Below are 17,852 nucleotides of genomic sequence, written 5' to 3'. Positions count from 1 at the left end.
AGTACTTCCCGATACCGATACCAGCGTTTTAGGCAGCATCGTAACATCTCTACTACCAATACTGATTATTAGACGTTAATAAAACCGATCACTAGGATCTAAAAAAATAAATAAAAAAATCCCTGATTCTTTCACAAAAAAATCAAATTTTCGATTTTCCCCCCCCTACTCAAAATCAATCTGCAGATGACAAAGAAATTGTCAAAACAACTTTGCATGTATACCATTATGATTATTCATGCCAATTTTGTGGAAATATAAATTGGCTTGAGTGTTTTCCCTACCATTGTTTTGGGGGATGACAAAATTATATAATTTTGCTATATATTCCACAACTACGGAGCCCCCCTGGTCCCACTTTGTCAAAAAAATTAATTATAACTATCTTGTGGCCACGAGATAGTATCTTGAGGCCTCCAAACATCCACAGCTGTCCTCCGGCTCCGCTGTCCTGCCCGTCTATCTGTGCTCCGTCCCCAACGTTTCTTTTTCGCTCTCTATCCGCTCCTCTTTCCTCCTTGTGTCTCAGCCATTCATAATACAAAATAAAACACCCGAAACACCACACTATATACAACATAAGAAAACTCTGGCTGCCTGGCTCCTCTTTGTGACATATATACATGTAAAAAGTATAAATATAGGCTATAAAATATGAAGAAGAATTATCTCGTGGCCACAAGATAGTTATAATTAATTTTTTTGACAAAGTGGGACCAGGGGGGCTCCGTACACAACAACAAAACGGATGTGTGAGATAAAGCTCTTTTCATGCCGTACAGGTAATTTACTTCTTGTTCCTCGCTAAAAGTTCAAATCATTTTGACGGGGGGGGGGAGGGGGGGGGCTGAGCCCGTTCTGAACTACGACGGAGCCACGGAGAGGAGCAGGAAGTTATGTTTTTTCATTATATTTATTATTTTTTTACTAAGTAAAAGGCTGATTGAAATATTATGAAACAGAAAGAACAAAATGAAATTGGTATGAGTCCAGTTTAGTGTCCCAAATTCCACTATGGCCACACCAAACGCCAAACGAATCAGCTCGATTAGTTGGGGTTAGGAATTTGACCTTGAGTGGTTAAGGTTAGGATAGCCGATTGGTCCAAGGGATAGGACCTGTATAAATGGGGTTACATTATGGGGAATTTGGGACACTAAACTGCACATATACCAAATAAATCATTAGAATAAAATATATTCACCAAAAACTACAATCCTGAGTCGTCTCAATTAGCTTCCGCTCATCTCTGTTTAGTTTGTCTTCGATAAAGCTCGGAGGATTGAGGATGATCAGACTTGTGAGTTTGGAGCTGAGATTTCCAAGTGAATCGGTTGCAATAAACACTGCGGCTAAATGCTTTTTCTCCTGTGCAGATTCTCATGTGTGACCATAAACTTCCCCTCTGTGTAAAAGATTTCTTACAGACAGAGCAGCTGAATGTTTTCTTACGTCTTGAATCATGTTTCAGAGAGTTTAAAGCTGACTGAGGTTCTCTGGTCTCCTTCCAATCAGCACTGTCATCAGTCTCAGGTTCAGAAGAGTCTCCAGTCTGGTCTTCAGTCTCTGGTTGTAAAAGTGGATGTCAGTTCCTGGCTGGCAGGGGCGTCGGACTGGGGGGGAAAAAGGGGACTGAGTAGCCAGGGCCCTCATGTGAGGAGGGCCCAAAAAGATGCTAGAATGAATAGCTTTGGATGCAGGGAGGGGCCCATAGAAAATGCCTTTCTACAGGACCCAGAATTTTGAGCTACACCCCTGCTGGCTGGTTCTGGTCCTCCACAGTCCTCTCCATCAGCTTCTGTTTCCATGTCTTCAGTTTGTACTAATACACTACATTAATTGTCCTCAGACAAAATTCAAACATTTAAGTAGAGATCAGCGTCCAAAGTTTACAGATTACAGCGTTCAGAGGATAGACTAAAATGGATAGAAAGGCCATTGAACTGTTTCCCGTGGTCATTTGATTGGTACACGGAAAAAAATGGCGATTGTTTTAAGTTGTCATGGTGACAATACGCGTCAGTGACGCCGTAAACTGTGACGCAGCTCGCTGAGAGGAGATCCATAACGTTAAGCTTTGTATCAGTAGAAACAGGGTAGTATTGTTGAATGACCGTGCTTCCCTCCCTCATGTCCCCCTGAGACGAGAGATCTCTGTATTGTGGGTCTGGAAAAAATCTTCCAATGACGTAAAACGACGATTTTTGCCCAGAGGCAATGGACTACAGCCAGTACTCGGAGCTACTTCCGCATTCTTTCAACCCGCCCATAGGGGGTTGGACTGTCATCTTTCCCCGAGTATTCCCGAGGCAAAACGAGGGTCAGCCATCTTGAAGCATCGCTAACAGGCTCCGTCTTTTCAACAGAAAACTTTTACAACAGTTATGTGCATTCAAACTACCGCACGTGTGTACCACCGGGATACATTGGTACAGATCGGAGAATATGCAGGAAACTTTATTACAGAAGGAATCTGCGGCGGAGTGGGACAAAAAAAATCTACCGGGAAATTTAGGAGACCACCGGCCCTCGAGGGGCGGGGGAGAGATGAATGTTCGGACATAAGAGGTTGCTGCGGCTCTCCGTACAGGTTAGGATGACCAGCGGGCAGCAGTGGCCGGAGCAGGCAATCAGATCAGCTGGAGCGGGCGATCATGGGGGGGGGACATCCTCAGCGGTGAAAGGCGAACGGGGGCTGCGTATAACGTAGCTAGGTGGAAAACTAACGCTAGCCGGCCACCTGTTCCATCGATCCTACTTGCAAGTGTCCGCTCATTAGACAACAAACTGGACTACATCCACCTTCAACGAAACTCCCAACGCGAGTTCAGAGACTGCTGTGTTTTTTTGTTGTGGAAACATGGCTGAACAACAGTGTAGCGGACTATCCAGCCTGCTGCTCTGTCTGGAGGTGGGCTGTGTTAACACGGACTGGTGCAGAAACGAGCTGCTTGTATCCAACTATCTGCTGGGGGAGTTTGGGACTATTAAATGCCGACCATTCTACATTCCACGCAAATTTACGACTGTGTTTATTAATCGGTATTTACAGCCCACCAAGCGCTAATGCTAGTATGCGTTAGCTGAACTTTACGGAGCATAAGTGTGTGCACTAAATGTGGCCTGTTTCATAAGTCGTTTTTATATAATGTCTTTTTTATATATTTTAAATGTGTAACACCACTTGAGCCACGGTGAAACGTTATTTTGTGTATGTGGTTGAAATGACAATAAAACACACTTGAGTTGAGTTGAATGCTGCCTCACTGTCTGTCTGTAAACGGCAGGCGTGGCTTGGGAGTGGAGTCTAAAGCAGCAAAGCAAGTGCATTCTGGGATTTGGTGTCTTTCATCCATATGAGCCAAAAACACATTTTCTGGCTTATCTCGGCCTAGAAGGCACAAATTTCTATAATTCTTTCACATTTCTACTACATAAGTTACCCAATTTAAAGATATATTCGTCTTTCCAACGGTGAAATATTCCTTTAAGCATTGCTCTTTCCATGTTTTTAAACGTTGAGCCGTCGTATTAGTGCTGAACGTGCCTTTAGTGGAGCATATCATGTCGTACATCTGCCGACATTGTATTTCTATGGTTCAGAGAGTTCCGACCTGGCTGAGATTCTCTGGCTGCTCCTGGTCCACACTGGAGCTCCACTCCTACTGCGTTCTGATGTCACTAACACAGGAAGTAGATGGTTCCTCTCTCGTGTGTTGTTTCATGTGATATTTTAAATGGCCACTCCGTCTAAAAGATTTCTTACAGACAGAGCAGCTGAAAGGTTTCTCTCCTGTATGAGTTCTCATGTGAGTCTTCAAATTTGAGTTTTGACTAAATCGTTTTCCACACTCAGAGCAGCTAAATGGTTCCTCTCCTGTGTGGATTCTCATGTGTGCCTTTACACTTCCCCTATTCGCCAAAGATTTCTTACAGACTGGGCAGCTGAAAGCTTTCTCTCCTGTGTGAGTTATCATGTGTCTCTTCAGATGTCCCCTTTGGCCAAACCTTCTCCCACACTCAGAGCAGCTGAAAGATTTCTCTCCTGTGTGAGTTACCATGTGCTTCCTTAAACTTCCACTCTGTGTAAAAGAGTTCTTACACACTGAGCAGCTGAAAGGTTTTTCTCCTGTGTGAGTTATCATGTGTCTCTTCAGATGTTGCTTGTGGCCAAATCTTCTCCCACACTCAGAGCAGCAGAAAGGTTTTTCTCCTGTGTGAGTTCTCATGTGTCTATTTAGATTTCTCCTGGAGCCAAATCTGTTCCCACACTCAGAGCAGCTGAATGGTTTCTTACGTCTTGAATCATGTTTCAGAGAGTTTAAAGCTGACTGAGGTTCTCTGGTCTCCTTCCAATCAGCACTGTCATCATTCTCAGGTTCAGAAGAGTATCCAGCCTGGTCTTCAGTCTCTGGTTGTAAAAGTGGATGTGAGTTCCTGGCTGGTTCTGGTCCTCCACAGTCCTCTCCATCAGCTTCTGTTTCCATGTGTTGAGTTTGTCTCTGATGAAGCTGTGAGGACTGAGCTTCCTCTTCATCATCTTCACTCTTCACAGGGACAGGAGTGAATGGGAACTTGGTGATATCAGCCTCCTCCAGCCCTTGAAGCTGCTCTCCCTCCTGACTGCTCCACAGTTCCTCCTGTTCCTCTTTAATGTGTGGGGGGGGCTCTGGTTCCTGCTGGTCCACACTGGAGCTACACTCCTTCTGCTCACGGGGAACCTCTTCTTTAACCACCAACAGCTGCTCAACATCTGCAGGAAACAGACACATTACTGACCACCACTCAAACTAAACTCAAACCAATAATAACGACCGGTAGTTTGTATCGTCATAGATATGAGAACTTACACATTTAGTCTAACAAACTGATACAAAGTAGCATAGCTTGTTAAGGTCAGCTTGCTAAAACCCGCTACAAAATGTAACCATTTAGTGCTGTCCCTAACGATTATTTTTGTCATCGATTAAGCTAACGATTAATTTGCATATTATTCTAAAGATTTATTTAAATGAACTTTGGAGAATCACTATTTTTACTTGACATACAACTTAAAATGGCTATGACATGGATTTATTTCATCACTGGAGTAATATGCAGTTAAGATAATCACTGGCAAATGTATTAAGTTACAGTAGTCCGTGTTTTATGTTTGCTGCCAAGACGAACTAAATCCCCTGATTAATGCAACATTATCATGACATTTCCTGGCCATTTTTCACCGCAGAAAGCTGCTACCAGCCAGGCTAAAGCTAATAAAGTTAGCCTAAAGAAACAAGGTGTCTGTCCCAACTAACGTTACGGGTTCGGACGCGACGCTAGAAACGTAACACTAATCTACAACAGACGTCTGTGTCTGATATAACGTCATTTACACGGATTTAAGTGTTCTTGGATACACAGTTTGTTGCTAGTGTGTGACATGCAGGCTCTGCATGCACAGCCAACCACCAATCACAATCAATGTTGATCTATTTATCAAACAACCAAAGCAGGCCCTGCTAGTCGACCACAATCTGACATTTAGAGGAAGCAACATGCATACATTATTAATGTCGTATTATGTCTGGACTGAAAGTATTATATGAATACAATGGTGTCATGTTAGTCAACCAGCGTATTTAACTACCTAATGTCCCTCTCCAAAATCCCTTGAGAAGAGTAGTCACAGCGCTCTCTTGCTCTGGTGTTTGTAAAGTATTAAATTTCAAAGAAGCATGGTTCTCATTAGAAAAGTTCCTACTTCATTCATTTCTAAACTGAACAAAACTATAAAAACGCAACACTTTTAGTTCTTGCCCCCATTTTTCCATGAGCTGAACTCAAAGATCTAAGACTTTTTCTATGTACACAAAAGGCTTATTTCTCTCAAATATCGTTCACAAATCTGTCTAAATCTGTGTTAGTGAGGACTTCTCCTTTGTCGAGAAAATCCATCCACCTCACAGTTGTGGCATATCAAGATGCTGATTAGACAGCATGATTATTGCACAGGTGTGCCTTAGGCTGCCCACAATAAAAGGCCACTCTAAAATGTGCAGTTTTACTGTATTGGGAGGGTCCGTGGGGGGGGGGGGGAGTTCTGAAAACCAGTCAGTATCTGGTGTTAGGGGTAGGGTTCATCCCTCTCTCTCTCCCTCTCGACCTGACTGCAGTTTCGTAACCGACTTGAGTGGGCAAATGCTCACATTCGATGGTGTCTGGCACTTTGGAGCGGTGTTCTCGTCACGGATGAACCCTAACCCCAGATACGGACTGGTTTTCAAACCCCCATTGATTAAAACTGCACATTTTAGAGAGGCTTTTTATTGTAGCCAGCTGAAGGCACACCTGTGCAATAATCATGCTGTCTAATCAGCATCTTGATATGCCACACCTGTGAGGTGGATGGATTATCTCGGCAAAGGAGAACTGCTCACTAACACAGATTTAGACAGATTTGTGAACAATATTTGAGAGAAATAAGCCTTTTGTGTACATAGAAAAAGTCTTAGAACTTTGAGTTCAGCTCATGAATAAATGGGGGCAAAAACAAAAGTGTTGCGTTTATAATTTTGTTTAGTATATGTAGATGCACTCCCCTACAAAATCAACCTAGTAGTCGAGAATGATTTATTATTTCCAAATAGAGCTATTTATGTCATCTTATAAAAATGAGTCTTTTTTTTTTCATATCTTAGGAAAAAATATATATCGCAATGTCAGTTTTTTTCCAATATGGTGCAGGCCTACTATATATCCTGGGCCCTATTTCAGGTAGAAGGTTTAACAAACTCTGAGTCTAACCCTGATGTCTGAGTTGATTTACCCTGAGATGAGATGAGTTTTTCGGTTTCAGAACAGCTGATTCAGCAGATTCACGCGCGTGCACCACCACAATAAAAAGGCAGCATGAATGGAGCCACGATTCTACGATTCACCATGGTAACAACCACAAACAAACGGGTCGGGGGAAATACTCATGCGCACAAACAGCAAGTTAAAAAAAAGCAACACAGCGGCTGCTGCAAAAGAGAGAGAATTTGCGTGGGAGAAAATTGCTGCTAGAGTAAATGTGTACATTCCAATATAGTGTACATCATATTTAATCATAAGTATAGCCTAATATTACTGGTGAAATGGTATTGAACCTATAATCTATTTCATTTAGGTGCAACACTGCGGACGAAAAAGTACTACGCTTACTAATCCCATTCTGAGGCTGCAGCACCATCATTAACAGAATTATAATCCATAATCTTTTATTTCAAAAGGGTTTACATGCCATGTTTTGAGAAATAAAACGTTTTATAGTCTGCCTACCATGGTTAATAAACCAACATATATTTTTTGTATTCATGCCGATAACAAACTGCGCCTGATACAGACTGAATGAATGAATGAGGAAATGAGAGAGCGCTGTCAGAGGGAGGAGACTGAGACAAGTTACCATAGTAACTGACTCTGAGGTTAAGTTACCTCTCTTTCTGAAAGAGAAAACCCAGAGTTTCCCTCATCTCAGGGATAACAAACTCAGAGTTTTCACTAAACCTGCTTTCTGAAATAGGGCCCCGATGTCTTTCTTTTGTTATTATTCAGCATCAGTGGTGGAATGTAACTAAGTACATTTACTCCAGTACTGTACTTTAGTCCAAATGTTGAGGTAATTGTACCAATATAACGGTCCTACAAGTCCAGCTGAAATGATTAGACCATTAAGCACACAACTGTTTGGATCCTTTACACTTTCTACAATGTTTTAATACTTTAACTATATTTTCCTGATGATACTTACACACTTCTACTGAAGGAACATTTTCACTGCAGGACTTTTACTTGTAACAGAGTATTATTACAGTGTAGTATTAGTACTTTTACTGCAGTAATATTCATTCCCCCGCGGAGGAAACAGCAAGACATTAGTACAACAATTAGTACAAGTTAGACTATACAGACAGAAGTAAACAAGACATTAGTACAGGTTAAACTATACAGACAGAAGTCTACAAGACATTAGTACAGGTTAAACTACACAGACAGAAGTCTACAAGACATTAGTACAGGTTAAACTATACAGACAGAAGTCTACAAGACATTAGTACAGGTTAAACTACACAGACAGAAGTCTACAAGACATTAGTACAGGTTAAACTACACAGACAGAAGTCAACAAGACATTAGTACAGGTTAAACTACACAGACAGAAGTCAACAAGACATTAGTACAGGTTAAACTACACAGACAGAAGTCAACAAGACATTAGTACAGGTTAAACTACACAGACAGAAGTCAACAAGACATTAGTACAGGTTATACTACACAGACAGAAGTCAACAAGACATTAGTACATGTTAAACTACACAGACAGAAGTCTACAAGACATTAGTACAGGTTAAACTACACAGACAGAAGTCTACAAGACATTAGTACAGGTTAAACTACACAGACAGAAGTCTACAAGACATTAGTACAGGTTAAACTACACAGACAGAAGTCAACAAGACATTAGTACAGGTTAAACTATACAGACAGAAGTCAACAAGACATTAGTACAGGTTAAACTACACAGACAGAAGTCAACAAGACATTAGTACAGGTTAAACTACACAGACAGAAGTCAACAAGACATTAGTACATGTTAAACTACACAGACAGAAGTCAACAAGACATTAGCACAGGTTAAACTATACAGACAGAAGTCTACAAGACATTAGTACAGGTTATTCTACACAGACAGAAGTCTACAAGACATTAGTACAGGTTAAACTATACAGACAGAAGTCTACAAGACATTAGTACAGGTTAAACTATACAGACAGAAGTCTACAAGACATTAGTACAGGTTATACTACACAGACAGAAGTCTACAAGACATTAGTACAGGTTAAACTACACAGACAGAAGTCTACAAGACATTAGTACAGGTTAAACTATACAGACAGAAGTCTACAAGACATTAGTACAGGTTAAACTACACAGACAGAAGTCTACAAGACATTAGTACAGGTTAAACTATACAGACAGAAGTCTACAAGACATTAGTACAGGTTATACTACACAGACAGAAGTCTACAAGACATTAGTACAGGTTAAACTACACAGACAGAAGTCTACAAGACATTAGTACAGGTTAAACTATACAGACAGAAGTCTACAAGACATTAGTACAGGTTAAACTACACAGACAGAAGTCTACAAGACATTAGTACAGGTTAAACTATACAGACAGAAGTCTACAAGACATTAGTACAGGTTAAACTACACAGACAGAAGTCTACAAGACATTAGTACAGGTTAAACTACACAGACAGAAGTCAACAAGACATTAGTACAGGTTAAACTACACAGACAGAAGTCTACAAGACGTTAGTACAGGTTAAACTACACAGACAGAAGTCTACAAGACATTAGTACAGGTTAAACTACACAGACAGAAGTCTACAAGACATTAGTACAGGTTAAACTATACAGACAGAAGTCTACAAGACATTAGTACAGGTTAAACTACACAGACAGAAGTCAACAAGACATTAGTACAGGTTAAACTACACAGACAGAAGTCAACAAGACGTTAGTACAGGTTAAACTACACAGACAGAAGTCTACAAGACATTAGTACAGGTTATACTACACAGACAGAAGTCAACAAGACATTAGTACAGGTTAAACTATACAGACAGAAGTCAACAAGACATTAGTACAGGTTAAACTACACAGACAGAAGTCAACAAGACATTAGTACAGGTTAAACTACACAGACAGAAGTCAACAAGACATTAGTACAGGTTAAACTACACAGACAGAAGTCAACAAGACATTAGTACAGGTTAAACTACACAGACAGAAGTCTACAAGACATTAGTACAGGTTATACTACACAGACAGAAGTCAACAAGACATTAGTACAGGTTAAACTATACAGACAGAAGTCAACAAGACATTAGTACAGGTTAAACTACACAGACAGAAGTCAACAAGACATTAGTACAGGTTAAACTACACAGACAGAAGTCAACAAGACATTAGTACAGGTTAAACTACACAGACAGAAGTCAACAAGACATTAGTACAGGTTAAACTACACAGACAGAAGTCTACAAGACATTAGTACAGGTTAGACTATACAGACAGAAGTCAACAAGACATTAGTACAGGTTAGACTATACAGACAGAAGTCAACAAGACATTAGTACAGGTTAAACTATACAGACAGAAGTCAACAAGACATTAGTACAGGTTAAACTATACAGACAGAAGTCAACAAGACATTAGTACAGGTTAAACTACACAGACAGAAGTCTACAAGACATTAGTACAGGTTATAATATACAGACAGAAGTCAACAAGACATTAGTACAGGTTAGACTATACAGACAGAAGTCAACAAGACATTAGTACAGGTTAAACTACACAGACAGAAGTCAACAAGACATTAGTACAGGTTATAATATACAGACAGAAGTCAACAAGACATTAGTACAGGTTAAACTACACAGACAGAAGTCTACAAGACATTAGTACAGGTTAAACTACACAGACAGAAGTCTACAAGACATTAGTACAGGTTAAACTACACAGACAGAAGTCTACAAGACATTAGTACAGGTTAAACTACACAGACAGAAGTCAACAAGACATTAGTACATGTTAAACTACACAGACAGAAGTCAACAAGACATTAGTACAGGTTAGACTATACAGACAGAAGTCAACAAGACATTAGTACAGGTTAAACTACACAGACAGAAGTCTACAAGACATTAGTACAGGTTAAACTACACAGACAGAAGTCAACAAGACATTAGTACATGTTAAACTACACAGACAGAAGTCAACAAGACATTAGTACAGGTTAAACTACACAGACAGAAGTCAACAAGACATTAGTACAGGTTAAACTACACAGACAGAAGTCAACAAGACATTAGTACAGGTTAAACTATACAGACAGAAGTCAACAAGACATTAGTACAGGTTAAACTATACAGACAGAAGTCTACAAGACACCAGACAGACAGCTAGAGCAACAAATCAGCTTTCTCAGTAAGCCATGCAGAGCTACAGGAAGCAGCAAGACGTTAGCACAGTTACACATCAACAGTATAAGAAGCCATGCAAGCATCACAACACGGCCAAGAAACACAGACCCGAGCCATCTTCTTGCACCGTTCAACCATGCAGAGCAGTAACAAGCAGTAATAAAAAGCTGTTCAGCATGCAGAGACCAACTTCAGGGTTTAAAATTAGCCATGATGGTAACTGACACACACATTAATATTAATAATACCAAATCTACCTGTCAGTTCTTTACCATGTTTAATCAACGAAACAATACATTAAAATCCAAACATCCTGAGTTTCTAGAAGTAAAAGGGACCAAACCTGCTCTGTGTAGCCGAAGCTGAGGGTTGTAAACAGCGTCCAGTAGCTCCCGTTGTCGCTCGTTCTCCTCTTTTGAACGACAAAGTTCCTCCTCGTACTCTGCTATCGTTCTTTCAAACAGCCCAAATATCTCTTCAGCAGCCGCAGTTAGTCGCTGCTCCACCAACGCTCTCAGCATCTGGACTTTACACATGTTAGCTCTTTCTCTACACAGCAAACACACTCTGCTAACACTCCTTTCCGCTAGACGCCATCTTGTTCAAAGTGTGAAGTTAGCCGCAGTGAAGACTACAGCTTCCGGTGCTGATTAGTTGCTGAGCTTCAAAATAAAAGTCCGGAAGTGTTCCAGACTTTCTCAGAAATACACACTAAGAACATTAATGATTAAAATACACTTATGAAGAAAGACAAATACTTTATTACATTTTCAGAGCTCTGGAAAAAGTTTTAATATAATAAATGTACATTTTATTATATTATCTAAGCCTTACACATTGACATTACAAAAACAAAGAGGGACTCAAGATTTCACAATTTGTAATTCCTCACAGGGTTTGTCCAGCCAATACCAGGAGATAAAACCTTCAGACAGAGACAGAATGCTGATTTTGAACATGTCTTTAAAACACCAGATTACATTACGGCAACATTTTAAAAAGTTGGGCACCAAAACACCGTACTTTTTAGGGTACCAACGGTCCCAAGTGTGGTCACACTTTTCAAAAAGCCACACAGACAGCGTCCGCTGCAATATAATATAACAACACATTCTCACTCCCATCGCGTCAAATACAGACGCTAGGTCAGGTGTCTTTGGCGTTTGTTATTGACGCTAAAAGTCTCGCGCCTGGTCGGGAGTGTTGCCGTCACTTTTTGACGCTCTGGGTCAAAAAGTGATGGGTATTTACTCTGGGTATTTTATTTTGAAAATTAACCGGATATTTATTTTGTTTCTGTGCTCAACTTCCTGTCCCGCACTATCTGCCGTGTGCTGAATTGCTGCGGAGCTCTCCGGCGTCCGGTAAAAATAGAAGCTCCGCGTATCTGCTGCGGACCGCCGGAGCTGTGCCAGAGTCGGAACGCAGCCGTTGGAAAAGATGGTGGGTGGGGTAATAAAATGTACATTTCAGTGACACGCGGGACTGTCAGTACCCGATCCGTTCCACCTGCACAATCCGTTCTGCGCATGTGCAAGATGACACGTATGCCATGACGTAGGCGCAGATGATAATGCTGCGTTCATGCCACCTCGATAATAACAGGCACCGCCCCACTGGTTACGTTGTTTCTGCAGCTAGATTCAGTCTAAAATAACGTTAAGTCAAACTTAATGGGAAAAGCAAGCTACAGCTAAATTAAGACATTACAGTAATAACAATAAAGACAAGTATTGAGTGATTGTATTTTAAATGAGCACAAGTAAAGTAGAACTGACGTAACAGCTGTTATATATGTTAACGTTTATTTTCAAGTTTTATTTTGAGGGTCTTCCGCTATAATCACCTAGCGGTCCGCCGAATTAGCTATTAGCTAACTAACGTTAGCTGGAGGCTAGCGTGTGAACATCTTGTGCATGCGCAGAACGGATCGTGCAGGTGGAACGGATCGGGTACTGACAGGGACATGAACTTACAGCGCCGCGGAGCTGCTGCTCTGCCCGGTGCGTTCCATACAGACGCTGAAGGATGCTTATTGCGTCGTATTAACGTTACACTTCCTCTGAAACAGACAGGCACAACAGCGTTCTCTATGCCCCGGTGACTGACTGACAGGCTGCAGGTTGTAGGGCAAAGCAACTTTATTTCTCTAGCACATTTCAGCAACAAGGCAATTCAAAATGCTTTACATAAAACATTAAAGAGCAGTTAAAAACTTTCATGAAAGAGATGAAGAAATAACAACAGGCTACAATGGAATAAGATAAAAAAAATACAAGAATAACAGCTGCAATGTAAGAAATTAATAATTATTTGATTTGATAGGTTGTAGGGATGAGTTCGGGAGGGGAGATGGAGGTAGGGAGGGGTTTTATTTTGGGTGGTGTGTAAAAGGTTCTTAAAGCTGACAACCTACAATTCCATGTTTTTATTTGCTTTTACTATTATAATCCTGTAGGACTACAGAGTAAGTGCTCAGGACTTCTAACCAGATTGTGCACTATGAAGGGCAGAGGGACGATATCTATGTAATCAGGTTATTTAGCAACGCAGAATAAACTACAGAGCAAAATGTAAATTAGTCTTATTTGACAAAGCTGATCCCAACACTACACGCTAGGGTGACTAAACGTCCTCTTTTGCCCGGACATGTCCACTTTTTACCTACTGTCTGGGGCGGTTTTATAAATTCATAAAAATGTCCGGTTTTCACTGTTTTTCATGGGACCATTAAGCGTGTACTTAAATTGAGTGGCGCTTTGCACACAATACTACGGTACTTTGTTGTGTGACGTAATTCCCGAGAGGCTGCTTTGTGAGCGGCTCTGCGACGCGCACATACACAGGGGACCAGAGCAGACAGGGAACCAGAGCAGACAGGGAACCAGAGCAGACAGGGACCAGAGTAGACAGGGACCAGAGTAGACAGGGACCAGAGTAGACAGGGAACCAGAGCAGACAGGGACCAGAGCAGACAGGGAACCAGAGCGGACAGGGAACCAGAGCAGACAGGGGACCAGAGCAGACAGGGAACCAGAGCAGACAGGGGACCAGAGCAGACAGGGACCAGAGCAGACAGGGGACCAGAGCAGACAGGGGACCAGAGCAGACAGGGGACCAGAGCAGACAGGGGACCAGAGCAGACAGGGGACCAGAGCACAAGTATAAACATCAGGCCACTAAGTAGGCTACGCAGCTTCACAGTTGAACTGCACGTACCGTCCCGGTCAGGACCGGACAAGTGGGAGGCGGAGTGCACCGTGTGCAAAGCTGGCCCATATGTTTCAGTGTTTATTATTTATCTTATTACATTGAAAAGGTATTACGAGATATTTTGTTGAAGCTGGATATTCTAACACAGAAGAGGTTATTTAGAACATCATTTCATATTATTTTAAAAGAGAGCTATTATTTTGTAACAGGTTGTTACAGATTCTATTTTATTTTATTACAGAAGTTATTTTTGCACAATTGAGGCATAATAATGCATGTTCATTAACCTCTGAGAAGCCTGTCTGAATTTGTGTCTCGAGGCCAGGCCAAGTGTCCTCTTTTTTTGGAAATCAAAATATGGTCACCCTACTACACACCCCTCTGTCATCAAAGAGTTCAGAGAATGTATTTCTCACAGATCCACTTCATAGGGTCTTGATAATATCTCCTTTGTGTCCATTTTTACATCCTTTTATTAATCAGGGCTGAAACTCCTGATTGGTATTTATTTAACGTAAACTGTTGAATTTCACATAACATATTTATATTATCTGTTATTAATACACTTATTTCAATAACTCATTTAAGATTCAGCTTTGTAAATCGATGTAACGGCTGCCAGTGACAGAATGAACCCTTGTCCAGTACTCCCACATCTCTGTTTTCAGTCATTGAAGGTTTTTACTGACAGGAATCATCCCCAAAAAACAAGGTATCACAGGTCTTCTGATATCTAACCAAGATGGCTTCCTTTCTTTGTTTTCTGCAGCTAGTGTCTGTGTGTAAGCCCAGCAGCCGGTCCTATAGACTTTACATTTTGATTAAGTCACACACAAACTACAGTAGCTGTTCAGGCCTGTGAAAGTTCAACAAATATTAAATGTTTATGGTTTGAGACTTCACTATACATTTATAATGTTTACAGGGAGACTTTTTGTTGCAGCTCCTCTGTGGGCCACTGACACAAAACGGTTTCAAAGCGGACTCTGCTCCCCGTCTCCCCAGCTTCATCTTCATACGTCATCCATGGGACTGATGCTCCGGTTTATTAAAAAGGTCTACTATTCTGTTGTGAGGGAGACAGAACGGACCTAAACGCTAGGCTCAGCACAAACAGGTTTATTAGGGAAAAAACAGAAAAGAGGGAGGAGTGGGGAGGCGGACGCCAAGGGTAGGACTGAGGGCTTCTAGGATGGCGAGCTGGTGATAGGATGGCGAGGGAGCTAGTGGGGAATAGGATGGCGAGGGAGCTAGTGGGGAATAGGATGGCGAGGGAGCTAGTGGGGAATAGGATGGCGAGGGAGCTAGCTGGTGATAAGATGGCGAGGGAGCTAGAGGAGCGTGGGGAAACCGGGGCCGGGGAAGCCGAGGAGGAGGCACTGGCGTCCGGGGAATATGGGAGTTGAGGGAGGGATGTCTGTGAGCAGGAGCTGAAGCGGAGGCAGGGTGGAGCAGGGAGACGTGAGGAGGGGCCCGAATGGTGAAGCCAGCTGACTGGAGATAACTGAGGGTTATGGAGGAGATGTCTGCAAGGGAGAAACGCAGACAGAGTTAGCAACAGACCAGGACAGGTAAATACAAAGAAGTGTTTAGAGAGCTCGTATTGCATGTCACCAGGGTGGCTGGAGCAACAAGCAAAGGTGATGAGTGGATCCGGGGTTCATATACTGGGCTTGATTGTAGATGGCTGGCAGGTGTGCATGGCCGGAGAGGTGATGGTGGAAAGACGAGCAGGTGTGTGTAGTCAGTTGGCAGGAGGAGGGGAAAACACAGGAGACACAGAGAGAGGCAGGGCCAACAGAGGAAACTGACAGTGGAAATTAAACAGAACTAGGAAACTAGAAAACAAAAACAAAAGACTCACAGCCAGCCCACCCCAACCATCACACTATTCAGCATTTTCCTAAAAACTATTTATAGACTCATACAAAATAATCCTCTCAATCATCACTTATGACTCACTAGAAGTATGTGGCGGTCACTCTCTCCCTCTCTCTCCCTCCGTCTCTCTCTCTCAAACACTAATTGGAAAAAAGCAGCTTTAACTCAGCATCCTATTTAAAACACTTATTTTAGTGACAAACAGTGACTTTGATGGAATTGTGATGAAGATGTGGCAATGCGAATGGGATAGATGACACTCAGGGATTTTAAGATTTCCGACAACGCCACTTGTGATAGGCCCAAGACTTTTAGAGTACACAGGTTCGTCCCACTCGATAGGCAAAACACGTGGTTCCCAGTTTACAAAAAATACATTATTTAATAAAATGTATATATATTACCATAAAATTTAGCATTCATCACAAATAAGAAAAGGAAAACCTAATCAGGGGCTGAGGCCTACTGGTGGGAAGAGCAGGTGAAGGGGAAGGTGGTGGTCTTCCTTCTTGTGTGCCGTGTTTCCTTGGATTTGGTGTGTCTGGGTGAACCATTTTTCTTTAATTTAGTTTTATTAATTCTCCTGACAGTTTACGGCCTCTTGCCTGTTTACGGCTTACGGTCAGCTCTGTGAGTTGCTATGGTTACTGTAAACAAACCAACCAGACGACAGTTTGCAGGGCTGCCGTAGAGATGCTCGGCCAAAAGATAAGAGGAAACACAGCTACTTTTAAACCTCATCAAAGACTCTGATATGAGCTGGGCCTAACAACTAAGTGCATGTGAACATAGTCAGTGAACCACTCTTATGTAAATAATTATAATAAAGTAAAACAAATGTGAACTCATCTGAAATTTTGAGTTGTAATGGGCCATTGAATGGCACAACTGACTCACAACAAAGGGACTTTGCTCCTCTTTCTCTTCTGTCTCTCTCTCTCGCTCTCTTCTTTTGGCTCTGCATTGCTGATGATATTCTAAATACTTTGTCACACTGCACTTCCCTTCTTCCTGTTACGTGGGTTCATGTCTGTAGCGGAGTTAATGCTTCCTCACATCTCAGAAATGACACTTAGTTAAATGTTACCAAACCCAAACACTCTGGGCTTTGAAAGCTGAGAGTAAGAAACCAAACTGAGATCAAACGTAGAGTTTACACATCAGTCAAACATGATTTAAAGGGACACCCACACACAACCAGATCAGCATGATTATTCATGATATTGACTTGTCATAACTTCTTACTTACCTCCTCCGTGTGGCTGATTATCAGTGTGATCATCCCCAATAGCGTCTGCATTCTCGTATGCACTCTTGCTGCTTTGATTGATATACATTATATTCAGTATTGTAACATACTCTACTGATGCTGCAAGTGTTTCTTTGCCAGTAAAGAACATAAAGGAAGTAACAGCTGACACACACACACACACACACACACACACACACACACACACACACACACACACACACACACACACACACATAACTTGTAACTATAGTCTGGTGCTTTTCTTAACAAATGTATAAATAGCATTTATTCACACATAGCCACACAGAAGTTCAACAGTTTGGCCACAACAGGACATTCTGCTTTCACAGTTCTTTTTTGTTGCCTAAACTGAAACATTTTAATGTTTAATGAAGTTAAAATTTGATAATTGATGAATTAATATGGATATCCTGCTTTGGAACAATGTATTGGACCATCAGTCTGTCAATCCATGTTTTAACAATAAC

At 41.5% G+C, this 17,852-nt stretch overlaps 1 protein-coding gene across 1 annotated transcript; it reads right to left on the bottom strand.

Annotated features, from left to right (window-relative positions):
• Positions 1-3,418: 3,418 nt before the first annotated feature.
• Positions 3,419-17,412, bottom strand: LOC120570988 (gastrula zinc finger protein XlCGF49.1-like). Its single transcript, XM_039819670.1, has 2 exons — positions 17,362-17,412; positions 3,419-4,349 (listed from the first exon to the last, which is right to left on the bottom strand). The coding sequence occupies exons 1-2, from the start codon at positions 17,410-17,412 to the stop codon at positions 3,663-3,665; spliced, it is 738 nt and encodes a 245-aa protein (XP_039675604.1). The 3' UTR covers positions 3,419-3,662.
• Positions 17,413-17,852: the final 440 nt, after the last annotated feature.

This window comes from Perca fluviatilis, chromosome 13 (genome assembly GCF_010015445.1).
Source record: "Perca fluviatilis chromosome 13, GENO_Pfluv_1.0, whole genome shotgun sequence".
Taxonomy (NCBI): domain Eukaryota; kingdom Metazoa; phylum Chordata; class Actinopteri; order Perciformes; family Percidae; genus Perca; species Perca fluviatilis.
The sequence above is the reverse complement of the archived record's forward strand: the minus strand, read 5'-3'. Positions and strand labels throughout refer to the sequence as shown.

What these genes read in the sequence shown, in the direction of transcription:
- LOC120570988 (XM_039819670.1), bottom strand. Translation starts at nt 17,412, where the DNA reads ATGCAGACGCTATTGGGGATGATCACACTGATAATCAGCCACACGGAG. An exon ending in TAATCAGCCACACGGAGGAG is followed by an intron (nt 4,350 to 17,361) that starts GTAAGTAAGAAG and finishes GCTGATTGGAAG; the next exon opens with GAGACCAGAGAACCTCAGTC.